A 27,504-nucleotide genomic window follows, 5' to 3' on the forward strand; every position below is an offset into this window, starting at 1 on the left:
GCCTGTGCTGTGGCGGTATTGAAAGCAGATTGAGAAGCTCTTTTCCCACAACAGTATCCGCTGCAATTCAATTATCTTGATCGGATTTTGCACCCAATTAAGTCAAACTGTATCAGGTACTCTGCCGAAATCAAACAGAATCTATCCAATATGATAGCATAAGTGCAGCATTGTACAGTAGAATTCGAAAACAGATTCCCCTCCGAAGAGACACACTTTCTTTCCCAGCGTCCCACTTCCCTTGCACTAGGCTTGATTTGGTCAGTAAAAGTCCCACTAGCTCTTCTAAATGTATATCTGCAACGTTACCGTAATTACAGGTTCCGGCATTAGGTAGGGCTAGAAATTGGGTTCGAAAGCAGATTATCACCAGACCATCACAAACCGTTCCTTGGTCTTCGCACATTGACTTTTACTCGTGAATAAGCTTGCTGTTGGCAAGCCCCAGATTACCCGCCTACCCCACCATTGACACCAAATATACTCAACACATTGCATCAACAACTGACTCGACGTTTTCTTGGTGTAGATAGAAAGGGTCGTCTCACAGTCGCTTTCTGTCCCCCATTCTGTAACGCCACTCCACCCGCCGTCAACAGTCCGCAAGGTCCAAAACTTGCTACATGGCTTCAGCCTGGCTATTCGAGTTCCGGATGGATCTTAGTAGATCTTGGAGATCCTGGTCACTGGAGTGGCGTATCTTCTCAAGCAAAGCTGATACAGCACGACGGTATCATTGAGCTTCCTGCAGTTGATCTTCAAGTTGATCGCCGAATACCTCGGCCTCACCACCAATTGCGGTTCGATCTTCAGTAAAGTCAGATAAAACAAACAGGGACAGTGACGAAGTATGGACCAATTGTACCTGGTGGTTGATCCATTTTCGGGTTGTGATTCAGCTTGTACGAGTGTACGTGAACTCTTAAACTACTCTTGACTTGACTGACAGGCAGCATGAATGGAAGACAAAGAATATGATGTAGACTTCCCGGAATCTCCGCCCACTTGCGGTCACCAGCAAACTACTGGTTAACTAAGCAGGGCAGTAACCAGGTTACAGACGGGCTCACCCTTCGGTGCCTACCTCAGCTCCCCCCCCACGTGATGAAAAACGGGGCTCAGCCCACCCAAGATTTCATTAATTCTAAAGTAGTTTAGCGCGCCGTAAATTATTTCGTTCGCACAATGTTTTTGAAAGATTTGAACTAGTTCTATATCCCCCAAAACCAGTTCCACGATGGCCGACTATAACGAAGATACTTCCTGGCTCGCTACGAGCGAGTTAAGGATTGAGGATCTTGTTGATCTTGATCTTTATGATCACTCTGAAAGTTCTAGAGAAATCCAGGCCCCTCACATACGTGCTTACGATGAGTTGATGCTTAAGCGGAGGGCTACTCGTGTTGGTGCGCATGAAGAAGTAAGATATATATATTACCACCGCAAGTACTTTTGAACTACTTCTAAACTAGTTCTAGCACCCACCACTAACAATATTAACTAAATCCGGACGAATTTCTTCGTCTGCGCGTTATATTGAATATGTTGACTTTCTTCCTAAGTATCCACGCACGGATAGTGATAGGTATGCCTATATTGTCTATCTAGATACTTCTGATCCAGAGAAACTTCGAACAAAGGAGGTTTATGACCGAATGAGAGATGTAAGTATAGCTAGAACTAGTTATAAACTAGCTCCTTAATAACTTTACTTATAAGAATTATAGATTCAATACTATAAAAAGGTTGTTAGTACTTCGTAGGTTATCTATTCGTCTTATCTTAACTGCTAGACTCTTCGCACAGACCTTAGGTGTACTAGGGCTAAGGTTTGCTAATATCTTGGGTCTTAGCTACGTGATTTCTAATATAGCTATATAAATAAAGAGCTATGGGATAGTATCTAGGAGACCCGAGCTTCTATCGAGGACGCAAGAACTCTTACACATAGTTAGAGACAAGTAATTGCGTAAGCCCTTACTCTACTAGAACTAATTTAATAGCTCTCTAAACTAATTATAATTCTTCTTCTAGACTTATTGATACAGCGAAGAAGAGGTTTACCCAAAGGAAAGCCTGTCGTAGTTATACACAAATATACTATCTTGTGTTCCGCGAAGGGCGCCTAGTAAGTCTAAGAGACTAAATAAGTTCAGGAACTAGTTACTAACTAGTTTAGGATATCTATAGGGTTATTACCTATTTTCTTGCGTGTATCTACGGAAGATTTGTAGTATAGGATTATTACTACTTACCTATTATTAAGGAAGGTGTAGACTTCGAGTATATACGTTAGCTTTGCACGAATACCGCAGAATTTGCCTATAAGGACTACGCAGTAGTAGAGCAGTAAGTCTCGCGAAAAATAATATATAGTAAGCAAGCTAGAGCTAGTTCTGAACTAGTTTATAACTAATTCTATTAAGGCTAAGTTTATCCCTAAGGAGATGTGAAAGGCTGAAGCAAGACTTAGATTCAATCTAACTAGGCCAACATGCTGTTTACAAAAAGCTTGGAGAAGAGAAGGAGTGGATCAAGCGGAACAACAATAGAAGTAAGCAGACAGGGCGGTGGCAGAACGGAACGTGCGGGGAAGGCTATGTGGCAGGGCCACATAGTAAGAAGCGGGTCTAACCCGTGACATTACCCCCTCCTAGGTCAGAAGGGTGATCTGAGTCGTAACCGTCTGAATTCCAAAACGGCGACGAATCGGGGTCGTTTCGGGACTGGTCCGTTGCTGAATCTAAACTGAGGGATTTAGACCGTTTATTCGCGGCAAGTCGAAAAGGACACGCAGATATCCAGTGACTACATGCACCGCAGTAGTAGCAAAGCCCGTGCTTCGCGCGCTCGGCGATATTAGCGGGGTTATTAAAGCCTAGTGGGAGTGGCGGTTTTGATAGGCGCACGCGGTTTAATTTCACTCGAACTGGTGATGATTGGGCGGCGTTTATACGAACTGGGTCAAGGTCCATTAGGTCTAGCTGGCTTTGGCGAGTCTGAGTCTGGCGAGTTTGGTTCTGGCTAGTCTGGTTCTGGCTAGTCTGGTTCTGGCTAGTCTGGTTCTGGCGTTGGGTGACCGGGCGCTGCTGGCGGCGGTCATGACGTTGGAGTAGTTCTATATAATCATCGTATTCGAGATCGAATAGAGTGTCATACGACTGCTCAAGAATCTGGCGTAACGCGGGGCGTAGTCCGCGGTGTAGCGTAATCGTACGAAGTAGATCCTGCTGGTGAACCTTAGCTTCGTGCGATAGACGTTCGAATCGGGCGAGGTAGGCAACTAGGCTTTCGTCGTCTTTCTGGCGGATATTGGCGAATCGGAGAACTGCATCTTGTTTCTCACGAGGATTATGACAAAGACGTTCGAAATACTGGAAGACTGCTTCGGGTGTCGGGTTGGTTTCGCGAAGATGTAAGACTGAGGCTTGCTGGGGTGGCTCAAGGCGATCGTATACGTAGTCGAATGCTTGTTGACCGGCTAAGCCGTCCGACCGTAGCTTTGCTTGAACAGCTGGAAGCCACGTCTTTAGACTAAATGGTCGGCCGTCGAATCTAGGCGGGTCTGGTAGTCTGAAATGCGAGCGAGTAGGCGCGAGGGTCTCTAGCTGGCGTTGCTGGTCGACGAGTTGTTGCTGGAGTTGCTGAATTAAAGCAAAAAGGGGCTGGTTCTGGTCCATTTCGGCGGGGAATCGGGGGTCTGGCTAGGGGAAAACGAAATTCTGGCTGGCTGGCTAGTACGACTCGATCACGAGAAGGAAGCTTTTTGTATGTGAAAGGCTGAAGCAAGACTTAGATTCAATCTAACTAGGCCAACATGCTGTTTACAAAAAGCTTGGAGAAGAGAAGGAGTGGATCAAGCGGAACAACAATAGAAGTAAGCAGACAGGGCGGTGGCAGAACGGAACGTGCGGGGAAGGCTATGTGGCAGGGCCACATAGTAAGAAGCGGGTCTAACCCGTGACAGGAGAGGCTTAGTTAGTCCGGACTAAATATAAAGTTCGTTTTAAGATCTTCTAGCTAATCAATCTCTTAGAGAACCTATTCGTTATCTTCCTCTTATCTAGAATACATTGCTATATTCTACTACCGCTGAGCCGGCCGCTAAGATCGATATTAGGGGAGGTTCTTGAGCTAATTAAACGTATACAAAGTCCTAACCTTACAATAAGTAAGAACTAGCTATATTATTCTCGGAACTAGTTTACTAACTTCGTTCTAGGCCTCTTTCTGCGTAGTCCTAAACTTCGCGATTTCTGTAAGTTATACTATAGAGAAACTCTCTCTTAGATCTACGTAAGCTTTGCGAACTATAACTGTATTAGGGCGCTTATATTAAAGTAAAGGATACTAGCCTATCCTAAAGGCAGAGATCTTAAAGGAGTTTATTAGAAGTATACAAAGGATCCTGAATAGCGCGTAAGTTACTTCCTTAACTAGCTTATAACTAGCTACGAACTAATTTCTATCTAAGAATATACTCGGGGGATTTACAACGTTCCCTATAATAATAGAGTAATTATTCTATACGTATTAGACTCATAGATTAAGCTTCTTGTATCTGTTAAGTCTTTTGAGGTTGATATATTGTATAAACGTACGAAGGGTGAATTTAACGAAGTGATCTTTGCAATATTTTACGAGAAGTATAGAAAAGGTAAGTTAAAATCCTTAACTAGTTCCCTATAAACTAGAACTAATTATTATGTCTAGTTATTACTCTTATACGTACTTTTGTAAACCGGTAGGATAAATATACCTATAAGAAGCTTTTTAAGGTCCTCTTTGAGCGTGTAGAAATAGTGACTGGATTTCTAATCCGCTTCTATTATCTATATAGCGAAGGCTTAAGGGCAATTGTGATAGATATAGACTAAGGCTAGTTCGTTAGTAAGAAAGAGTATACCTTAATCTTACTAGGAGCTAGCTCTAAATTAGTTCTAGGTCTTAGTCTCTACCTTTAAAGGCGTGATCCAGAAAATCGAGAGTGGATATAGTAGTTACGTAATATTATCCTTTTCTGCTATATCCACTTTAAACGTATAGTACGAAAGATAGTTCCTTCTGAATTTAGGCGTGTTTATTCCTCTAGTCAAACACGTTTAAATAGTCTCCTTATAAGCCTAATAAGTAAGGAGTATTTTAAGTTAATCAACGTTATTAAAGGTAGGAAATATAGGTAAACTAGTTTTAAACTAGTTACTAACTAGCTCTTAGAGCTCGAACCACGCTTCTTTGACTAGGCTAAATATAAGGTATATAAGGTAATTGCAGTAGGTCTTTATAAGGCTTACTTACTAATAAGGCCTAAGTTCTAGGATAAAGTACAGAACTCTACTAATACGGTTAAGTAATTTTATAATAAATCCTACTCTATAGGAAAGTACAAGACGTTACTTAAGGTAATTTAAGGGTAAGTAAACTAATTCTAATTTACCTAGAATTAGTTCTTATAACTAAATTTTCTATAGATCTCGTATTCTAGATTAACGGGATATAGATCAGTATACTGCTCGCGAATAATATAATCTCCGATATAGATATCAGTCTGCTAATATAAGGTCACGTTACGCAAACTATATAACAAATAAACGTAAGTAAACTAGTTTATGTGATAAGAGAGCTAGTCCCTAAGTAATTTTCAATCTAGTTCGGTATACCGCACGTTAAGAGCAGCAATTGCAAGCTAGTCTTGAAGAAAGAAACGAACAATAATATTAGATTCTTGAGAGATCAAGCTCCTCAGGCTTTGTACGAAGAAGAAGAGGGTCTTATACTATAAGGTTAAGATCTCGGATACCTATATAAGCTTTACTACGTTGTGCGCTATCTCAAATCTTATCGCGAGCAAGGTATAAACTAGTTTAGGAGCGATAAGAATTAGTTCTACTTACACTAGATTATCTAGTTCTCTATTATCACGATCTCAACGAAGTCAATCATTCACTTCAACAATCTAGCCGCTAAGTTTACTAGTGCCTTCTATCGCATTACCGTAAGACTGATAATGTAAGCTTCTACTTAAAGAACTACTTACTAACTAGTTCGTATCTAGTTCTTTACTGTATAGTCTTATACGTCTCGCGACAGCAAATCATCAGGCAACCCTAGCTCGTCTATCTCTATAACTACTATCTCTAGTTTTATCGCTATTACCTATAGTTCCTTCAGTACTAGAGATCCTATTAGAGATCATCGCTGCACAACTCGAGGTATCTCGATATCTTTAGTCTTAAGCATAGCTGCAAGCAGCTGAGATTGAGCAACAGATGCGAAGGGAATTAGAAGAACTAGTTAGGAGCTAGTTCTTTTACTTCTATAAAGCCTTCTTCAACAGAAGACTTAGTGATATTAGAGTATTTATTCAATATGTTATTATAGACAAGGTTTTGTTTTATAGTTACTATATCAATTCAGAATTTCTTTACGTTTAAATTCAATAATAAAATCAAAGACAAAATCAAAGACAAAATCAAAGACAAAATCAAAGACAAAATCAAAGACAAGAACTAATTCCCTAGGTACTTGTCGACATGAGTGGGTGCATAAGCCCATGCTATCGAACTTGACAGAATGCGACGGAACGTCCACGTGACGACGATCTTCAACGATTGACATCAACAGATTGCACACATGACGAAAGAGCTTCAACACTCTATTTCTGCTGATTTCTATAAGATTCCACTCTGACGTATTGCCTCGATTTCATGAAGTTATAAATACTACCTGTTTTCTATAGCTAAATTGAATCAAGTCTGACACTCTTTTCATTCACATGAGAGACCAAGGCCTACCTGATAGTGTAGCTCTAGTCTAATACTGCATGCTGCCTACCTGACTACTATCAATCTAATACTGCCGACCCCCTCCCTCTATCGCCTGACCAACCGTGCACACTCGCTTGCTTGTGCACGCCGAAGGATTTATGCTGACCCCGTAAATCCGACAGTACTTAAGCTAGTTTAGCATAGAGTTTAGGCCTTATCAAGCTCCTCAATAATCTCCTTATCAACATCTATCTTATCCTCATCACGAGGATCAGCAAATAACTGCTAATGCTTATAGGTATCCTTAACCGATTTATAACAGCATTCTAGAACTAGTTAGTAAATAAATAAAACTAGTTATACTTAAGGTAAATCATTTAACTTACCCTTCTGCTTTCTATCAAGGATACACTGTTCACAAGGAATTGGGAGGCCCTTATCCTTAACTATCTTTTTCATTATAGTCACAAGAACCTATAGCTAGTTTAGTATAATGTAGAACTAGCTTAGATATATCAGAGACTTATTCAGAGTATAGACTTACACCTTTGCTATCCTTACAAAGCGGAAGGTCTAGTAACTTCGTATAATTATCTGTATGGCGGATATCGTAATCTGCGATTATTTGTATATAGAATACTATTTTTTATTAGTTATAGAACTAGTTATAGACTAGTTCTAGGACCTTATTACTCACCAATTGCTTTTGCCTCCTCAGGCTTGGTTAGGCGGCCGCCTCTTCAATCAATCTAGGCGGCCGCCTCTTTGACCTGAAGTTTTAAGGGTTATCTGAGTATGTATCTTTGCAATATGCTTACGTAGATAGTTCGTAGTTTGAAATTGATACTAGAAGTAGTAAGAATTAGTTTAGAGCTCTATAAAATTAGTTTATTTTAGGGACTTACCCTATTTGTATAACCTTGAACCCGGTAATACACCTTACTAATGAATAACTCCCTATTTCCATTTTCCTAGAAACTAGTTAGTAACTGGTTCTTAAGTAGTTCTGAAATTTCCTATATATTTAGTAGCAGGTTAGGCAGCTCAAGATTATCTTTTGAAAGCAACCGGTAGCGCTGGTACGCCGAATGCTTCTTTACCTAAGATATAGCGCTGTTGAATGAATAAGAGAGAGAAAGAAGGTGATTTAGAACGAGATAGTTCTTGTATAAATTCTAAGTTATCAGAGGATCTAAAGTAGCTTTATAATTAATTAACCCTCTAGTAGTTTTCGTGGTTAATAGCTACGTATAGTTCTAGTCGGTAGAGATAGTGAATCCTAAGGATGAAAGAAAGCTATCTTGTTGACTAATTAAACTATAGAACTGGTTTCTAGGTGCTGAAGACTAGTTTTCTTTATTGATTCAGTTCTTTGTTTGAATAGACGTAGAAAGTTCGGTAGCTTATAACCTTGCATTAATCTTTGTGGTTAATAGATACGTATGACTCTTAACTATAGAGATAGTGAATCCTGAGGATGAAAGAAAGCTATCTTGTTGACTAATTAAACTATAGAACTGGTTTTTAGGGGCTGAAGACTAGTTTCTTTTATTAATTTAGGTCTTTGTTTAAACAGACGTAGAGAGTTCGGTGGCTTACAACCTTGTATTAATCTTTGTAGTTAATGGATACGTATAACTCTTGACTATAGAGATAGTAAATCCCGAGGATAAAAGAAAGCTATTACGTTGACCAATTAAGCTATTGAACTAGTTTTTAGGAGCTGAAGACTAGTTTCTTTTATTAATTTAGTTCTTTGTTTGAACAGACGTGGAGAGTTCGGTGGCTTATAACCTTATATTGATCTTTGTGGTTGATAGATACGCGTAATTCTAGATTATAGAGATAGTAAATCCTGAGGATAAAAGGAAGGTATCCGGCAAGTTAATTAAATTAATGACTGAATAAGAACTAGTTCGTGACTAGTTCTGAGATATCAGTTTTGAACGCTATATTAAACTCCCTAAGGTATTAAGAATAATCAAAACTACTATACAACCTTGCCTATACAGAAAAAATCAACCTTGCCCGGAAAATCAAGAACTAGTTCGTGACTAGTTCGGTTTATACCTCGTTATCCTGTTAAGTAGGCTGCTAACGCGGTTTAGCAAACAGTTCGAAATGCTCGTAGGTAAGCTTCGAGTCCTTATAGCAGCACACTAGAACTAATTAGTAGCTAGTTTTTAATAGATTAGAGAGTAACTCACTCTTAGAATTATTTTTAACTCTATACTCCTCACAAGGAACCGAGTAGCTAAGCTCTCGAACCATTTTCTTTATCTGCGTTATATTAACCTAGAATTCGGAGGTCAGAGAACTAGTTCAGAGCTAGTTTAGTAAGAGTCAAAACTTACTATACTATTTTCCTTAATAGGGAGGGGGGGACAGTTATCATCGCTAGTATAAATAGCATTATATATATCTATAATATCCTTATAGAATACTATAATAAGTTAGTGAACTAGTTCTAGGAGTTTAGAACTAGTTCTACTTACGCTGTGCCTAGGAGATTTCTGCGATAGTAGAACGACTACCCTTAGCCTTAGTCTTAAGGGTGATTTCTGGGTGATTACAGCCGTAATACTTACGGAGGGTGTTAGTAGAGGAGAAGTAGTTCTGTAAAACTAGTTAGTAGCTAGTTTTATGATTTTGAGCAGGGATTTTCTAGAACTAGTTCTATAGCATCAGAACTAGCTCCAGAATTTTCAAGTCAGACTGATTTAGAAATTCTAGAGCTAGTTCTGATCCTATAGAACTAGTTCTGAATGATATAAAGTGAGAGAAGAGGTAAGAGTACTTACCGAGTTCTCACAGCCAGAGACACAGCAGTACCTCTCACCCACATAGAGGGAGGCCTTGCCCTGTAAGAGGTCAGTAACTAGGTCTGAAGGGGAGGGAGCTAGTTCTTACATCAGTAATAACAAGGTCTAGGAGGTTCAGCTCGGCCTTGGGCAGCTCTAAGTAGCGTACCTATTCAGCGATCTTTTTCAGGTCGCCTGCCATTTTGGCTGCCGGAAACTGGTTCTGAACTGGTTTTGAGGTTGATTTGAGTGGTAAATGTAAGCGTGGTGTGGTAGTATGTGAGGATCCAGGAATTTCGGTGCGGTGTATGAGTATGTAAGGGTGTAAGTTAGAAAGTGGGGCAGTGGAGAAAGGTGAGCTGAGCTTTGGGCCGAGTGCCAAGAAGGGTGAGCCGAGCTTTTTCCTAAGGGTGAGCCGACATGTACGCTCGGCAGTAACGTGATCCTCGCTTTTGCCGGAACCTGTAATTACGGTAACGTTGCAGATCTACGGAGTTACCAGAGATACATTTAGAAGAGCTAGTGGGACTTTTACTGACCAAATCAAGCCTAGTGCAAGGGAAGTGGGGCGCTGGGAAAGAAAGCGTGTCTTCTCGGAGGGGAATCTATTTTCGAATGCTACTGTATCGGACATCTTAGAAAGTAGTTGCCTTTGCTCAGGGAATATAGCCACGGCGGCCACCGCTAAGGACTGCTATTCCATTCCTGCGGCCATTGAAATCTATCGAGCAAATTTGTGCTACTCTGGCCAGCTATCTACTAGTCCAAAATTCTGCTGTGGCACATCAAAATATACAGGTAATACTTTGAATAGAGACCAGAATAGTCATCAATTATTTTTGGAGTACAGTACGAATGTTAGAAATGGATTTCAATAAAGGGCTATTGAACTTGAAATTCTAGAACAAAACTAGCCGGGCTTAGCCCAAAATAGGAAGTAAACCAACCAATAAGACCCTGGTGTAGTGGGGGAACCGCTGCCAGAATATCCTTTGAGTGCATACTGCCAACGACAGGCTTTCCTATTTGACTTGGTCGATTCCTTCTGTGAGGGCTCTCTTTCGGTATTGTCATGTTTTACTTGATTGTGTTGTTCGTCTTGTTTGCACCGTTTACACTGTTTGGCCTGTTTGTTCTGTTATCCCTGGCTAAGGCTTCATGTATGAGGATGAGAGGAAAAAGTGAAGGAAGGGGGGAACAACTATCTGTCAGTCTAGTCGATTTTTCGTCGCAATACATTCTTTTTCGGTTTTATAATGACTTTCCATTCTAGTCGGTCGTATCGTCTCTTCTTTTCTACCTGACGGTCTATAGTCCCATTGGCTAGTAGGCGGTTGAGGTTTTGTCGATTTACCCCGTCTTGGAGGCCTCCAGTCCACCACCGACTAAGCTGCTTGGGCTGGTTGTTTCTCGTGCCAGTTGCTTATCCCCTTCGTGCCTCGACCTGTCTGTTCTGATCAGACTGCCATTAGTGCACTCCCTTGTTTACTGGCTAGGCTTGATGGTTGTAATATTGCTTTCTATTCAACAGGTATTGCCTTGGTTTCGTTCGCCATTGTACTAACCCGTCCTATCATATCTATTCAGCATCTGAACAACAAAATCAATTGTATCCTGATCTGTTGGCAAGATTTGCAACTACGAGACTAACCATAATATCTCCTAGGGGGCTCCGGAGCGCAGCGTAGCAACCAGCCAACGAAGAGTAGTATAAAGTTTCAGGAGCCGGGCCGTATACTCTTTGCGTCGGCAATCACTAATTTGATCGTATAGATACTGCTAACCTTTAGTTGCATATCTTGTGCACTGCGCCGTTCCGGAGCACTACCCCAAGGACGTGATGTTAGCCTAACTGTTAAGCTTAGGAGAGGGCTTTTAGGAGTTTAACCTTAGTCTTCTTTCTCTGATTCTCTGTGCAAGCAATAGGAATATTGCGTCGTATCTCTTTTAGCGTGCCTGCTTCAAAGGGCTATATCGTATGCTTTTCCTCCGCTAGTAAAAGCGTACGCAATTTGTTTTCCTTCAGTATTATAGATCGAGCTGAAGACCTTAAATAAAAACTTTATAAAGAATTCGATAGTGCGGGGTCAGAGAAAATTTGTTAAGGAGAATTAGGGAGGATACTAGGCCTGGGCATGGGCCGGCCCATGGACAAAAACCTCGTGGGCCGACCCAAATGGGTCGGCCCATAAATGGGTCAGTCGGCCCACGATTTGGCCCATTTGGCCCATTTAGCCCCCAGATATGCATAATTAATATGCAAAATATCTAAAGTTACTAGCGTAATTTATAGCTGTCTCAATTCTTCGCCCTTAGCTATGGCAAATTACAGAATAGATTACGACTTACTTACTCCCGTCTAACTCAGAAATATGTAACTCTGTGTTGATGATTGAGTGTATCCTTCTGCTCTAAGTGTTAGTTTTTTGACATCTGGATGGATATCATTTATATCATTTTTTTTGTGTAGGGTTTTCAGTGTTATATAGCGGAGAATAGTCTAATTTATTTATAAAAGCCTTTTATTTCATAATCCTGGCGCAGGGAGTAGGTTAAATTCATTTTAAGGTACACGCAGAAGAGTGAGAAAAAAGTTGTAGATTCGATAAAAACCGGGGGGACGCCTTTACTCGAATTTCGAAGGCTAGTGGGCCGGCCCATGGGCCGGCCCATTAGACTAACTAATAAGAGATCGTTAAATATGGGGCTAGGAGATTAATTAGCCAATCATCGCGAAAGATATCAGACGCGTTATCTCGGGCTGTCCATATAGACCATATCTAGCATACTGCATTATCGTAAGTACTCAGGCTATCTGAAGACTGCAGTTTAACTGAAATATAGGGTTTACTCTCTCCTCTCTTATAGTGAACTATGATCTCTCTTTCATTTAGGATCATTAAGCTCTCTTACTAACTCTTATTATGTCTCAACTATCAGATATCTACTCAGTACCCCTTTCGGACAGTGGCGAGCTTGATGATTCGTCCTATCTTTTTTCCGAAAGTATCGCGCCCGAGCACTCTATAAGCCAAATAACTCCCCTTCCTCCGCCTCTTTCTGTTCCCCTATCTCTCAAGCGCTCTACAGATCCAGCGCAAACCTACGTTATATGCGAAGATATGAATAAAGAACAATTCGTCGATTGGTGGATTCAGACACAGAGCGGGCACTCTGAGCATCAATCTACTTTCTGGGATCGAAAGGGCCAGCGGGCAGGTATATGGGCTGACTTCGAACAGGTTGCCCATTTTGTTACTGGGCAACCTAAGGTGATGTGCAAGCACTGCGGAGCTATTTTGAATCATCCGAACTCTATAGTCTATACCAAAGCAGGGACAGCAGGGAAACAAGGAACGACTGCCCTACGAAGACACCTAGAACGGGCAATATGCAAAACAAAGGGCCACTCAAGCATCCGGCACCTACTACAGAAGCAGGCGAGTCCCTAGATCAACAGTTCTTAGATAGAAGCTAACTTTCCTGCTTATTAGGCAAAAACCGCACCAGAACCATTCAGTGAGACTCGTTGGGAACACCAACTAATCTCTACAATTACTACCCTACGGCTTCCCTTTGCGACTGTCGAACATCCTGAATTTCTCAAGCTTCTACAACTAGCCCAGAAAGCGCCAACCGCTATAAGCCTTCCCTCTCGAAGAACCTTACAACGTCGAATTCAAACAAAAGCACAAGATCAGCAGAAAGAGATACTTCGGAAGCTCCCGCCAAAGGCAAAGCTCTCAATAAGCTTAGATTGTTGGACTTCCCCCTTCCAACAGGCCTTTATGGCAGTGTCTGGTTATTTTATTGACGCTGATTGGGAATATCGGGAGGTTTTGCTAGGCTTTGAGCCTCTTACTGGTGTTCATACTGGGGCTTATTTAAGCACAGTAGTACTAAATCTGCTCGAAAAGTATGAGATTAAAGGGCGAGTATTAGCCGTTACAACCGACAATGCGTCTAATAATTCGACTCTTATCTTATCTCTGCAAGACTCTCTCCAATCTCAGGGCCTAGGCTCTGATACTCAGCTTATCCGAGTACCATGCCTCGCCCATGTGATCCAGTTAAGCCTAAAGCAGCTCCTTGGTCAACTAAAAGCCAACCCAGTGAATGAGAATATCGACACAGTCTGGTCTGAAGAGCATACGAAAATAGCTCGCCAAACAGCAAGGGAGTATAGCATAGCAAACACATTAAAAAAGGTTTAATCTTATTACTATTCTTTCTACCTATCGAATAAATACTAATTACACAATCTCTTACTAAGACCCGAAACCTCGCTATCTTTATCAATGCAAGCCCTCAGCGCCGCGAATCCTTCCAAAACCTCCAGTCAAATACACCTTTCTTCCCAATTCAGGACGTGCGGACACGCTAGAATTCGACATTCTTTATGCTCCGCCGGGCTAAGAAGCTACAACCTATCTTTGATACGTTCTGCTCTGAATTTCATCATACTCATCTTCGGGTTACATCGGATAAGTGGCGGCAGATTGATTACCTGATCTGTATCACTCAGCCTTTTTACAAATTCACCACTGCCCTCTCAAAGACTAAAGATGTGACGATTCATACTGTTTTCAGTATATATAATCGTCTTTTTGATCATCTAGAGAACCGTATTCGCCAGTTACAACGGAAGAAGATCGGATGGAAACAACAAATGCTTAAGGCTCTAAGATCAGCTGAAAGTAAGCTCAGAGACTACTACACGATAACTGACCTTGAGGGTCTTAGTGATATATATTCAACTGGGACTATTTTGGCGCCGCAGTATAAGCTTGAATTCTTCCAAACCCCAGATTGGCAGGATAATAAAAAAGACTTTGCTGCTCGATACAAACAAAGTCTCGAAGACCGAGTAAAACATTACGAAGATAGTGTTTATAGCTCTCTCTCCCGGGCTGGAGGTATACAAAGCGCGAAGCCTACGAGTGAGATTGATCTACTACTCGCTCGTGATAGTCGGCCTACTGCACCAGTCTCTGAGCTCACTCAGTATCTCAAGAGTGGTAAGTAGTTCTCGTATTATATATTCTTGAACCAAATTCTCTTTCTAATCTTAATTCATTAAGCAGGCACGGTATTAGTACCGCCGCGCGAATACTGGAGAGATCATGAGCACAGATTTCCAGTACTCGCAGCTCTCGCTCGAGATACCCTTTCTGTCCCAGCCACAGGCGCAGGCGTAGAGCGTCTCTTTAACTCTGCGCGCGATATCTGCCACTATCGTCGTGGCTCACTACAATCGAGTACTATCCAGGATCTAATGCTTCTTATGTGTGGCATTCGGTTTGATCTAGAAGAGGAGCAGCTTGCTTTCGTTCGAGAGTACGCAAGTGAGTCTGAGAGAGAGCTCCAACAAGAAGAGATAGATGAGCGTACGCAAGAGGATATTATAGAGATTAGTGACAATGAGGAGGGCCCTTCGCAATATAATTCGAAGAGGCGAAGGAGTATTGAGCCTGTGGAAGAGCTTACGGACGAGCCTGAGGAGGAGCCTACGCATGAAGGAGAGCCTGATTTGCCTGAGCAAAACACACAGCGCGTTTCAGGAAGAGTTCGAAAGCGTTCAAGGTTGTTAGATGGATATGAGATATAGTTTATTTCTGTAGTAATATTAAAACACCCCCTTTCAACTGAAGTATACTTAATCTTGTTACGGTAGCATTACAGCCAATAGTTCGCGTAAATTGCATAAGCTATGAAAGCCATATGCACACTGATTTTTGCCCTAAAATGGGTCAAATGGGCCAAATGGGCCGGCCCACGAATGGGCAGGAAATCGATTTTTCGGCCCATGGGCCTAAATGGGTTGACCCATTTGGGCCGGCCCATGGGTTCTGCCCAGGTCTAGAGGATACTAAGAAAACCAGGGATAGCAGCGAGGTAGGAAAGCTCTTTTTTCCTACCTATACAAGAAATTTCCTTTGTTTGCTCAACACTATACCCTCGCAGCAAACAAAGAACTAGCTATAGAGATTGTCAACATGAGTGGGTGCATAAGCCCCCAAGAGCTATCCAACTTGACAGAATGCGACGGAACGTACACGTGACGACGATCTTCAACGATTGACATCAACAGATTGCACACATGACGAAAGAGCTTCAACACTCTATATTTCTCCTGATTTCTATGAGATTCTATTCTGATGTATTGCCTCGATTTCATGAAGTTATAAATACTGCCCGTTTTCTATAGCTAAATTGAATCAAGTCTGACACTCTTTTTCATCCACATGAGAGATCAAGGCCTACCTGATAGTGTAGCTCTAGTCTAATACTGCATGTTGCCTACCTGACTACTACCTATCTAAGACTGCCGACCCCCCTTTCTTGTGGATAGTCATTCTTCCATGATTGTGGGTTCTTGGCTGAATCGCACAATCACGACCCGACCTGACCTGATCAAGAGAGAGTTCTAGGCCTACCTGATTGTATAGTAGTCTAATACTGCACGCTGCCTACCTGGCTACTATCAATCTAATACTGCCGACCCCCCTCCCTCTATCGCTTGACCTGACCTATACGATTCTTCGCCAATCGTATACTGATTTGACCGACCGTGCATATTTGCTTGCTTGTGCACGCAGAAGGATTTATGCTGACCCTGTAAATCCGACACTAGTTCACCTCCTTATAGACTAAATTATCTAAGAATCGGCAATAAGAATCCAAACAGGAGCTGCGTAGGCCTAGCCTTAAAGCCTACGAAGCCCTCCGCGCCCTACCTAGGAACGCAAGAAAGGTAGATAGAGCCTTCTTAAAGAGCGGAACAACCCTACCCCGAGGGGCCCGTATCCGCCGGTCGAGTCCTTCTAGTAACGACCGCAAAGCGTCGAGTGCGGCGGCGTATTAAAGAGAGATAGGCACAAGAGTAGGCAAAGGAGCGAACTGGCAAGCTAAATCAACAGTTAGTCAAAGCTCCAGAAAAGAAGGTGCTCCGGCTATTTGATTCCCTTTCGAAGCTATACACCTCGATTTTGATTCAAATACGATCAATACGCATTGCACTAAATCATTTCCTGTACAAAATCAAGGCGGTAGAATCAGATGAGTGTTACTACAGCGAGGGGTCTTAAACACCGAGATACATCTTGATGTAGTGCCCGTTGTACGCTGAATTGAGGCAGTCCTTCCTTAACAAGATCCGGATAACCGATCTTAGGAATTCGTCCGATTACGATACGATTGTATCGCACTCGCAGGCCACCCGCTACGTGGCCGAATTCATGCTTCAAACAGGCCTACTAGGGCAGTTCCGGCACGTTGAAATCGAGCTAGAGCCGCCGAATAGAGGCAACGAAAACGATCTACTAGGACGATCTGGTAACGGCACAGGGGGTGAAGACGCTAGGTAGGAGGAACGCCAAACCCACGGCCAACCGAGAGGTCGTGGAAGAATACATCCACATCACCAACGAACACCACCAATCGAGAACGAAGCGGGAGGATAGCACGAATGCTAGAGAGGGAAAGCAGAGATAGGGGTGCAGAGGAAACAGCAGGCCAATGTGAGGGCGATTTGAGGGATATATCGTGGGACTGAGGGCTTGGAGGGCGTTCTGATACTGTTTTGGACTGATTTTTGGGCTTTTTTACTTGGCAATACGCCGTTTTCCTTTGTATTTACTATTTCATGCGTGTGGGCTGGCGTTCGGATCACTCTTGCTTCCGCCGGAGGAAGCGCCTGCATAGCCATTACGCCACTAGTTAGGCTGCAACAGGTTAATAGAGTGTTGATTGATTGATTGATCAGACCCTCTACTTATTTGGGTGCCAGTCCGGACCCATGTATGGACACTTTTGCTGGCTGCTAGCCGCTCCTTGTTTCGAGCTACTGTCCCTATCTAATCCAAAAGGATATTCATGCTCGCTTGGCTTTAGAGAAGGACAACGCTGTTAGAAATAGATTGTGGGTCACGTGACCGCCAAAGCCGGCGGAGCGGCCCCACTCGTAGCTATCTAGACCTCCTCGCCCTTAGCAATTTTATCCTCCTTACACTCTCGTCAATCTTCCAGTGTGCACTGTAGCCTACCTTCAACAAACGCATGATCCGAGCCGTTTTATCCAACAAGCACACCCGTTCGTAGGTGACTCGCGGTCTTCACCACAATTTGACATTTTTCCTCTCGCCTTTGTTGAACTCGCAATTACGCGGTTTTTTATCCTCAAGACCCAGTTCATTTATTCTGGTCAAAGTAGTAAGGTATGCTATCAATCTTAGCCCGGTCCCTTCACCTAAATCGAGCAGACTCAAAATTGTGGTCTCTGCTGTAAGACCCTAGGGGACCCTTGAAGACCGAATCCAGAGAAATGGATAGGAGTACCATGTACACGTTCTGGGCGATGGGCGGGGTTTGGCATCTGTTTGAGCATTATAGATTTGCAGGGAACGAAACATTTCTCAAGGGCCAAGCTCTGCCTATCTATCCTCACAGGTATTGTCAAGGTTCACAAATTACGACCTTTGATCGAGAGAGGGATACCTAGTGACCGCGCCGTCGGCGTCCACAGAGAACGCTTACATCACCCTAGGCGGTGTTATGGAGCGATTGCAATTGGACTAACAGCCGATATTTAAGTATGTTGTCATTATTCTCGCATGTCGGTTTTTCTTACTCCCTCGCTAATGCGATTACAGTTCCTACGGGAGATCTTGACCAACTTCCTTAACGCCTCCACCATTACACCATTACCGGGTCCATATACCTCGTTTCGTTTCCACGGCAGAACCAATGCTTAGCAAAGTTCGCACACTATTCATTCCTAATTATTACGGTGGCATCCGTCAGTAGTGGGACAACCAGAATGAGGTATCGAATTCAAATTCTATGATCGATTCTATACTGGGATTGTATTCATTTGCCGTGACCTTGGCGTCTCTATCATATCATCACGTGAACTGTAAATCTACTTGGAGAAATTCAACTTCATTCTCTGTATTCCCATAACCCATAGCGTCGAACAATGCTCCTTCAAGCTGCCAGAGGCCCTCGGACCATGCTCAAATCCCTGAAACTACCGGCTCATCATATTACCACTCGAAAATTTACCATGCCGCCTAACAGAGGCAGAGAACCTGAAACTTTTCTTGTTGGCAAGTCTCCTTATTTCATGCCATTATCTTTGGCTAACCAATAGCAGGCTCCGACCCAGAGCCTTCATTTCGGTATTCAGCGCGCAGAGATGGCTATGGAACGAGCCAGAGCAATTACGGCGAAGATACGTACAGTTCGACCCAAACGCCCTCATCCATATCGCTGAAGAAGCTGATGGTCATGATGCGGTCTGTCTCGATTTATCAAGTTTACTGGAGGGGAACTTCAATAAAGCTTTTCTTGCGACAATGGAAGATGGGAGGCAGCTAGTCGTCATAACACCCAACCCCAAAGTACTTCAGAAACATGTGTAATACTATCAAAGTCCAGTAGGTAAGTAGAAGATCAAAAAAGCCGGACCTTCACAGATTCGGGACGCAATAGATTACTATTCAGGGCGATAGGCAGTACAACGAGCCTCACCTTCCCAAATCTCCAAACAATAGACATATGCTTTAGTATATCTCGCCTCATCACCTTAGACCAGCTTTAAAGTTCTCATCGCAAAGTATCTACCGCAGGCCCACTAGAAACTAATCTATCCCTATGTACAGTCCGCCGACAGAGACCCAGCCTACCGCAGGCCTCGTCCCGCTCCTGCCAGCTGAAACATCCACAGCAGCTACGCAGCCAAGGAGAGGATGAAGCGCAGGAAGCAGCAACGGCGCAAGACGCACGTCAGAGGTTTGTTCGCAGTGTCTTCGGCTTCCATTGGGTGGCTGGCGGTGGACGTGGGGACGGTGAATGCTGAGTGTCCTGGTGGCGGAGAGGAAGAGCGGAGGATGGCGGAGAGAGGTTTAGCGACGGGCATGGGGACTACTCGCTGGGCATTTTCACTGGCTGCGTGTCTTGTGTCTTGGTGTTCTGGTGTGGACGCCGGCCGTCGAAAAGGTCGACGCCGGAGACCTTGACGATGGCCTGCCACGCAGCTTCCTGGTTGGCACGATCGTGAAAGTGTGGGTGGCGCATCGGCTCGATTGGGCCGGTGACCTTCGTGGGCGCCGAGGCGAAGAATTGCCCTGAGACGTCGGTTCCAAACTCAGATGCCTGGAGGTACCGACGGGCGGCGGTCTCAGGAGTCTGGGTCATGCCAGGGATGAACTTCACCAGCGGAATCATCAGCCACTTCAAGGCCGGGCCAGCGTTACGCGCCACCTGGGTGTCGGGCGCGCTGCCGGGCGACACGGCGTATACGGCTATTCCGGAGGGTAGCCGGCGCGCCAGCGCCGCGACCCACCAAGCGATGATGAGCTTCGCGTCGGCATACGCCCGGTTGGGCGCGTACTTCACGTTCGGCCCATTGCGCAACAGGGCTTCAACAGCAGCAGTTCGGTCACCCTGGTGGTGTTTGGCCGCGAAGGCCGCCACGTCCGTGAAGCTGAACAGGGGCACGTCCCCTCGTGCAGGTTCCGCGCCGGCGATAACAATCCGCGCGTTGGGACTCAGCAGGTTGGCGCAGAGCAGCCCGACAGTCAGTTGATGATGGCCAATTAGCGGGGCTTGAGAAGCCTCGACGCCCGCTGTAGTGATCACGCGCTTGTTACCTCCTACCAACCCTGCATTGAGTAGTAGGAAATCAATCGGCCTACCTCGCTTGACGAGCTCGGCGAGGGCGGACTGAACACTGGGCGGCTTGTCCAGGTCCAGCTCCAGCGGCGTGAAGACCTGTCTCTTGGTCTCCACCGCGAGCTGAGCGGCCGTTTCCTGGACCCGAGCCAGGCTGCGCCCGGTGACGATGATCTCGCGCCAGCCGTCTCCGGCGAGAGCGCGGGCTGCCGCATGACCGAGCCCTGAGGTGGCGCCGGTGACGAGCGCGATCGAATGTTCCATGTGTATTCTCCTGGCGATGCCTTGGCAGTATTACTGGAAGTGAACGTCTGCTAGGTGATTGCTGCCATAGATGCTTCTGGCATTTGTCAAGAAAATACTATGCTCCCCGAAGAGCGGCGGCCTGGTCGTTTATGTAGAGCAAATTTGGGCCATGTTGGATACCGCCGTACTGTGGTAAGGTTGCGCACAGAAGGGGCTGCTTGGTCATTGTGGCTTTTGACATGTCATGCACGGGCCAGTCTTCGGGCGGCTTCAAGCCCACGAGCCCCACTTTCGTCCGGGTTCGGCCGAAGTTCCGAACTGATGCGCCCCAAGCTCGGCAAGCCGTCATAGCATCCCATCCTATACTCGCCATCTGCTCAGACACTCGCGGCCGCCAAGCCAGTACAGTCAAACAATACCACCATGTCAGAAAGCGTTTACCCAAAACCAATGCGCTTAGGCACGCGAAGCTGTGCCGAGTGCCGGAGGCGGAAAGTCCGATGCGTCTTCCTAGCTGCGCATCCGCCATGCTAGCAATGTGGCTTACGCGGCATCCCGTGCACCGCTCAGCAGCCAGCAGGGCAGGATATTGGGTTGTCGGGGGGCCTGTCATCCCTGGGAGAAGAGCAGCTGAAGGAGCGGCTCGCCGACATTGAAACCAACGTGCGTGACATCTGGGCTAGGCTGAGTTTGGCGGGCGCTTCTCCGTCGCTCACAGGGTTGCTGCCAGGGGCTCCATCCACGACATCTAGCGCGGAAAACCATGTTGGTGCCAAGCTGGAGTCGATGCTCGATGTCGGGAACGCGACCCACGCTACCACACCCGACGAGTCTGACATGGCGGATAGCGGCTTTGGCTTCCAAGACGCGCCGCTGCTCACCCTAGTGAAGGCGGCATGCATGACGGAAGAACTGCAGTTTGATCCCTCCGAGCCGTCGGCCAGAAGAAAGAAGGCCAGCGACGCCTTCCATCTGCCCGAGTTTCCGATGCTGCAGGACGACTATCTGTTGACGGTGCTTGCGGCGACGGAGCAATACTGGCCCATCTGGCCACCCTGGCAGTATGGCGCGCTACCTCCAACCATGCGCACTCTCCAGACCGGCGGAGTCAAGTTTGCCGCTCGGTTTCTGTCCAGCATGGCAAGGTCCAGTAGCCCTTGCATCGTGGCCAAGGCCTTGCTCTGGCTGTCACTGTGTATTCAACAGGCGCCAAAAACGCTACAGCTATCACAGTGTGATTTATCACAGGAGGCCCTTCTCTCCTCGTATATGCAAACAGCCGACAGCCTGCTAACGTTAGCGGCCGGCACGGGTGAGACGCTGCACGGGATCGAGGCCCGGGTCATCCAGCAGAAGCTTTACATAGACATGGGCTGGCCGCGCCAGGCCTGGCTCAGCGTCCGCCGCGCCGCCGATGGGGCGCTGCTCCTGCGTCTTCATCGCGCTCCAGACCACAAAGGAGGAGGAGGAGGAGGACGCGAGGCAGCCATCTGGACCGAAATCTGGCAGCTCGAGACCAGCTTTGCGCTGATCCTAGGCCTGCCGAGCACCATCCCCATACCAACCCCCAGCCTCGGCCCGCCGCTGCAGCGCGACCACGACGACGGCAGCAGCGGCTGCAACAGTCCGCTCCACACGCTCCAGCACAGAATGTGCAGCCTCGCCGCGTCCGTCGTGGCCAGGAACCAGAGACCGCAGCCGAGCTACCTCGTCACCGTGCAGATCGGCCACGAACTCGACGGGTGCCGGGCCCTCATGCCCGACAGCTGGTGGCACGAGCCGCCGCGGCTGGACCAGCCGTTTGCTCAGGTGTACGCCCAGCAGGCGACAAAGGTGCAGTATTTTCTCATTGCCAAGCTGCTACACTTGCCTTTTATGCTCAGCGCCGACGCCGGGTACGAGTACAGCCGCGCATCGGCCGTCGCCGCGTCGCGGGGCCTGATAGCCGCCTATCTCGGCCTGAGGAGCGGCGGCAGGGGCCTGTTTGTTGTGTGTGAGTCGCTCGATTTTCAGGCCTTTAGTGCCGGCATCACGCTGCTGATCCGCCTGCTGTCGCCTGCGTCCGGGGCAAGGCCTGGCGACGACGACAACAGCGGCGAGGATTGGCCGCTCATCGAGGCGTTGACTATGGGCCTGCGACGCACGGCAAGCCTGATGCGGTGTGGCGTTGCTAGCCAGGCCGCCGAGGTGCTTGGTCTCCTCACGCAGGCCGCGCGGGGCGTCTACGCCGGCCCGGACAGGTACGAAGTCGTCCTGCCGTACTTTGGCAAGATCACCATTGCCCTGTCGCGGGGCCCGAAGACGGCAGATCTGGAAGGATGGGACGAGTGCTGCCAGCAGCAGCAGCAGCCGGCGCCTCCTCCCTTTGGCACCGTCGAGTTTAGCGCGAACCCCTTCGATCTCGTCCACTTTTCTGGAGGTCTGGAAGGAGAGCTCGGCGGCGATTGGTCGTCTATGGTCGATGTCGATATCGGCTTGACTGGACGCAGACCTTTACCTTTGACAACAACAATAACCACCTGCCATGATATCCTATATTCACGTAACCCTATCCTATAGGGGTAAATGCATCTGTTAATGTGGGAAGGGTACATCGGGCGGTCAGCCAACGTTTGCCAGCTCTCTCGCCGCCTTCCTTATACGAATTTAGTTGATATCTTGATTGGTTGAATCGATGAGATCATATGGTTAACCAGATAATAAAACCGGGGCTGACGCCGCTCTAGAGTGTAGTAAAATTCCGGCTCCCCTCCGTCGTTATCTATTATGGTATTTGGACAGAGGCCCCCGTTCGAACAACGCTGAAACGTACCGTTTTCATTAAATCCAGCGTCAAAATTTGTTGTGTCAGGAGACAGATCTTCTATCGCTCTGTGTGCACCCATGAGCGTCAGCGAGTGGGTGGGTCGCAGCGTAGCGAAGGGCACGGATACCCCCCTACACGACCGGAATACCTTTAGGCGTGGGTTTTGCCTAGGCATTTGTGGGGCAAGAAGTAAGTCTCAGTCATAGTTCAAGCTAGCTGAACAGAAGTATGACTTACGGGGCAACGACATGATAGCTGGATGCCTATGTCGGGACCTGCCAAATGGGTCCAACGTCAAAGTAGAGACCAATTTAGCCAAAGGCAAGTGGTCGAAGATGGTGGATGATTGGGGATTTCGAGGAAATGTGGATCAAAATATCCGCGACTCAAGTCAGGTAGGTGCATTGATCGTCTCGCAAAAGAGAAGCAGATGAAGTATGAATGCCCCCAGCCTACTCCCCGGGTAAGCAACGGCGCATCTACCCCGGGGAAGACGGATACGGAAGTCTGGCGATCAATTCAAGATTGGATGAAATGAGCTGCAGACCAACCGGAAGATGGTGAAATGGCATCAGTGCGTACCTCCGAGTGATCAAACAGGATCCGTGCAGATTGGTACTGCTCGAAGTGTGCTTGAGTCGGACCGGGTCACTAGCGAAAGCGGTCGGTGCGACCGTAGCGCGTGGACATTTTGCCCTACCACAGTGTTTGCTCTGGTGGTACGAACTACAATCGAGGAGCCGCCAGTGCCAGTTCAGGCGCGCTGAGCGAAGTCTAGAACAGATCTGCAAGGAAGTGGCGCACTGATCGTCAGGTCAGTGCGCGTGGCCAAAGCTCACGAGTAAACTTTTGGTGGTAACATGGTTCATGTCATCTGTCTCCTTTATGCGCGTGTGTAAAATAGGCAGTAAGCTGGACGTTAATCAATAAAGCAAGAGATACATGAACCGCATTGAAGCAGGGTTACTAGCAGATGTAAGCTTTTAGCATGAACGGTCGCCCCATCATCTAGCGTTAATTCTAGGCCGTGCCTACTCAACGAAAGCTAGCGATGTATAACAGGAAGCGCTTGTGCCGCCTGCGTGATTCTAATTCTAGCAATAAACTGAGGGAACCGGAGTGCGCCTGGAACCAATCTACTACTAGAAAACTTTCCTAGCATTACTCCCCTGCCGTGCAGGATTTCGTGTCTCTACCTCGTCAGAAATAGTTTAAGGTGACTGAGAGGAGATGAGAGAATTGTTCGTCGCGCGACAAAACGAGCCAGGTAGGAACTAGTATGGAAATCAACAGGTTGTGATTGCTTGTGCTGAATGGATGTGCTCCTTGCATCATCCAGTGCCCGATTGTCTTGACGTATTTTATTGATAAACTAGGTAGCGAGTCATCACAGAAAAATGGTTAACTGAAGCGAGAACAGAGAGTCCTGAAAACAGATAGCGCTGAAGTGAAGCACAGTGGCGGCCGCCACAAGTTGCCTTTCCTTAAGAAAGGTACGCGAACCAAGCTCCATTCTCCTTACATGCTCTGATCCTAGTTTAAGATTATCATTATGCTCGAACTGAGGTCTACGTAGCTGATCTGTCCTTTGGGTGAACTAACAGGTTACCGCATATACCGCTCACTCTTGTGGTGCATGTAGCCGTCCGTTGACAGCCTGGCATGTGGGCTCACGCCGGGAGATCCCCGTCCGATAGTGGGGAACCTTGTCCAACGGGCTCACTGCAAGGTAGTCCTTTTTTCTCCCTGTGAATTCTGCCTGCGGCTCTTTATCGTTGCCGGCATTGGACCCGGCCACCAGCTTGATTGCCTGATTTCCTCCTTTTACCATATTCACCCTGCTTTGCCAAGCACTAATGATTCACTTGCACCACCCAGAGGTTATAGAGTGAACACCTGCATGCCATTTACAGTTCATACCGAAGGTCATTACGTAGAGCTACCTTCTTTGTTGTGGTGTATATGAACGCAAGTGGCTTGATGAGGAAATGAAGATATTTCGATAATACTGGATCGAACTGTAAGAGGCGCATATTATTCAATAAACTTACGGGCTAGATTACAGAGCAATTATATACCTTGCCTCGGTAATCTCCTGTGACCTCTTCATTCCCGGGGTACCTTTGATACTTCTCTTCTAATTTAGTAGAGGCACAACACTCAGGCTCTTATATTCATTTGCATACTCGAGGTACTCGCTCCATATATCCTTCAACTCAGTGCACTGACTTCACGTGTGCGATGAAGGCCTGAGATCAAAGCTAAATTACGTCTTCTCGTCCTAAACATCAATCATTTCCCCTGAATCAGTCTCAGTAGGCAATCAGATTGTTCTCAACAAAAGGGCAAAACGCGGACGTTTATGACGGTCTGGACGTTCATCTACGTCTGCTTTTGGAAAGTTACTCAAGTAAGTACGCGCTTATCAATTATACCCAAGCGCACCAGTAGGGGATTGACAATAATGTCACTGTTATTCACAGGTTCCATGAAAATGTACCGCTCAATGTCGCAGCAGCGGCCCTCAAAATCTACTGAGTTAGAAACCTGCGCACCAGTGAGGTCCTGGAGAACGAGGCTGCCAACACAGCCACGGCAAAGGTTGCCAATTTGGAAGCAGGAGAAGGATGTGTATTACTGGCAGCCCCGCTCCTCTCAAACCCAGTACCCCGGCCTTGAACTGCTCGACACACGCCTGAATGCTCTCCCGAAACTTTCTACCTGCGGTGAAGGCTCGTTACCAATTCAAGATCCAGCAGCCATGCTCCATGTCTATGAGAGGGCTTTTGAGAATCTTCAGCAGACCAATTGCCGTGTCCTTGCTAAGGCGTATATCAAGATGCTTGAGCCGAAAAAGCAGGCGAACTACCCGTATAATGGACGGAGGTCAGTCAGAGGAAGAAAAGTACAATTTGATCCGGAGGTAACAAAACCGCCCTGGTGGCCTTCTCGAGTGCGCCACCACGAGCCAGATCATCTCCCGAAAGTTGGTATGAGGGCATTAAATCGTTATTCTAATATATGTAGCTAACCGTACAGAGCGTATTCGACTCCTTATTCACATCGTCCGCGAGCTGCACACGAGCCATGGGATAACCGTGGATAAACTCAAAGCGGCAGATCGGTCTATTCGAGATAAAATTCGACCAAGAAGCAGGCTCCTCTTTCTCGACGAAATTTACAAAGTAAGAGAAGCGGAAGAAAGATTGATCAGTAGGCAGACCGGTAACACTTTTCAACATAATGGTCATTCTTGAGACTAAGATTTTCTACATAGATAAGGGAACGGTCAAACAGCCTTCATATCCGGATGATTTTGTCGAAGTGAAATGGGCCAGTACTTCTGGACCCATCGGATGTGTGGCTAGTGACCAAAAGAGCAGCCAATCCATTAATCCTTTCGTTGGAGACTGGATACATACTCCGGGTGCGAACACTTCTCTTACGTCTGTCACATATTTTGGCAGTGTCACCTCGCAGCAAGGTGAAAATTGCCAAGACCACAGTCAATCATTCTCTTCTTCTGGCCAACGTACTATTCCTTTCCACGGTAAACACTCACATTGGGAGCCTGACCTCCTTGGCGCATCGTTGTCCATGGGAAATACCGATTGTATTTCTCAGTTCACGTATTGGGCTGAAGGTGCCAATGCTATCACCCAGAGCGAACAGTACAAAACCGCGAACCATGTCTCCGCTTCCAAACCAGCAGAGCACACCTCGACGGGAATAGGACGACTACCGCAAAGCAATACCATGCACCAGAATTGGATGTATGATTTTACGATATGACAAAGTGGAGGAAGGTATGATGAGGGAATATTTTGTTGCTCTGGTGAGCCGGGGTGCTTGGAATACGAATACTCAGGGTTGCGGATATCGATTTCATGTATGTCAAAACCGTATTTAGCCTGGCATGCAATACAGTAGAACATATATTGAGTTTATGATAACCTGTAATGTGGGGCGGGGCATTGAATAGAAGACACCTAGTCTAGTCGAATCTCTTTATGAATTCACGCTCAAAGGTTCTTACGCCACCCACAAGTTCTGGTATATCCTCTTGGCCTTTAGCAGTACTAAAGTACCATCGGAGAAAACTAGACCGCCGAATAAATCTAGGGATGTCGACCGATACGCTGGTGCTTAAAATGTCCTAGTGGCCGCTTAAGTCTTTATGAATCGACAAATCATGTGTTTCTTGCATGTG

At 46.1% G+C, this 27,504-nt stretch overlaps 6 protein-coding genes across 6 annotated transcripts; 3 read left to right on the forward strand and 3 right to left on the reverse strand.

Annotated features, from left to right (window-relative positions):
• Window positions 1–1,237: 1,237 nt before the first annotated feature.
• N7473_009756 (uncharacterized protein) lies at window positions 1,238–6,213 on the forward strand (the record flags this gene model as incomplete). Its single annotated transcript, XM_057155695.1, has 14 exons — window positions 1,238–1,406; window positions 1,609–1,664; window positions 2,035–2,128; window positions 2,180–2,390; window positions 3,968–4,171; window positions 4,223–4,419; window positions 4,474–4,657; window positions 4,714–4,890; window positions 4,945–5,166; window positions 5,218–5,413; window positions 5,472–5,593; window positions 5,651–5,852; window positions 5,909–5,995; window positions 6,056–6,213. The coding sequence occupies 3 exons, from the start codon at window positions 1,238–1,240 to the stop codon at window positions 2,041–2,043; spliced, it is 234 nt and encodes a 77-aa protein (XP_057004350.1). The 3' UTR covers window positions 2,044–2,128; window positions 2,180–2,390; window positions 3,968–4,171; window positions 4,223–4,419; window positions 4,474–4,657; window positions 4,714–4,890; window positions 4,945–5,166; window positions 5,218–5,413; window positions 5,472–5,593; window positions 5,651–5,852; window positions 5,909–5,995; window positions 6,056–6,213.
• A 2,430-nt stretch (window positions 6,214–8,643) lies between these two features.
• N7473_009757 (uncharacterized protein) lies at window positions 8,644–10,570 on the reverse strand (the record flags this gene model as incomplete). The annotated part of the gene is made up of 8 exons (XM_057155696.1): window positions 8,644–8,926; window positions 8,975–9,062; window positions 9,122–9,210; window positions 9,263–9,269; window positions 9,356–9,383; window positions 9,569–9,628; window positions 9,678–9,724; window positions 10,516–10,570. The coding sequence occupies 6 exons, from the start codon at window positions 10,568–10,570 to the stop codon at window positions 9,201–9,203; spliced, it is 207 nt and encodes a 68-aa protein (XP_057004351.1). The 3' UTR covers window positions 8,644–8,926; window positions 8,975–9,062; window positions 9,122–9,200.
• An 8,728-nt stretch (window positions 10,571–19,298) lies between these two features.
• On the reverse strand, window positions 19,299–19,487 carry N7473_009758 (uncharacterized protein; the record flags this gene model as incomplete). Its single annotated transcript, XM_057155697.1, has 1 exon — window positions 19,299–19,487. One exon carries the CDS (start codon window positions 19,485–19,487, stop codon window positions 19,299–19,301), a length of 189 nt encoding a protein of 62 aa, XP_057004352.1.
• Window positions 19,488–19,492: 5 nt separating this feature from the next.
• Window positions 19,493–20,506, reverse strand: N7473_009759 (uncharacterized protein; the record flags this gene model as incomplete). Its single annotated transcript, XM_057155698.1, has 1 exon — window positions 19,493–20,506. The coding sequence occupies one exon, from the start codon at window positions 20,504–20,506 to the stop codon at window positions 19,493–19,495; it is 1,014 nt and encodes a 337-aa protein (XP_057004353.1).
• Window positions 20,507–20,727: 221 nt separating this feature from the next.
• Window positions 20,728–23,047, forward strand: N7473_009760 (fungal specific transcription factor domain-containing protein; the record flags this gene model as incomplete). Its single annotated transcript, XM_057155699.1, has 2 exons — window positions 20,728–20,913; window positions 21,023–23,047. 2 exons carry the CDS (start codon window positions 20,728–20,730, stop codon window positions 23,045–23,047), a joined length of 2,211 nt encoding a protein of 736 aa, XP_057004354.1.
• Window positions 23,048–25,800: 2,753 nt separating this feature from the next.
• Window positions 25,801–27,086, forward strand: N7473_009761 (DUF2841 domain-containing protein; the record flags this gene model as incomplete). The annotated part of the gene is made up of 3 exons (XM_057155700.1): window positions 25,801–26,284; window positions 26,334–26,507; window positions 26,572–27,086. The coding sequence occupies 3 exons, from the start codon at window positions 25,801–25,803 to the stop codon at window positions 27,084–27,086; spliced, it is 1,173 nt and encodes a 390-aa protein (XP_057004355.1).
• Window positions 27,087–27,504: the final 418 nt, after the last annotated feature.

This window comes from Penicillium subrubescens (assembly GCF_028828155.1).
Source record: "Penicillium subrubescens strain IBT 31985 chromosome Unknown utg000007l_segment0_segment0, whole genome shotgun sequence".
Classification (NCBI taxonomy): domain Eukaryota; kingdom Fungi; phylum Ascomycota; class Eurotiomycetes; order Eurotiales; family Aspergillaceae; genus Penicillium; species Penicillium subrubescens.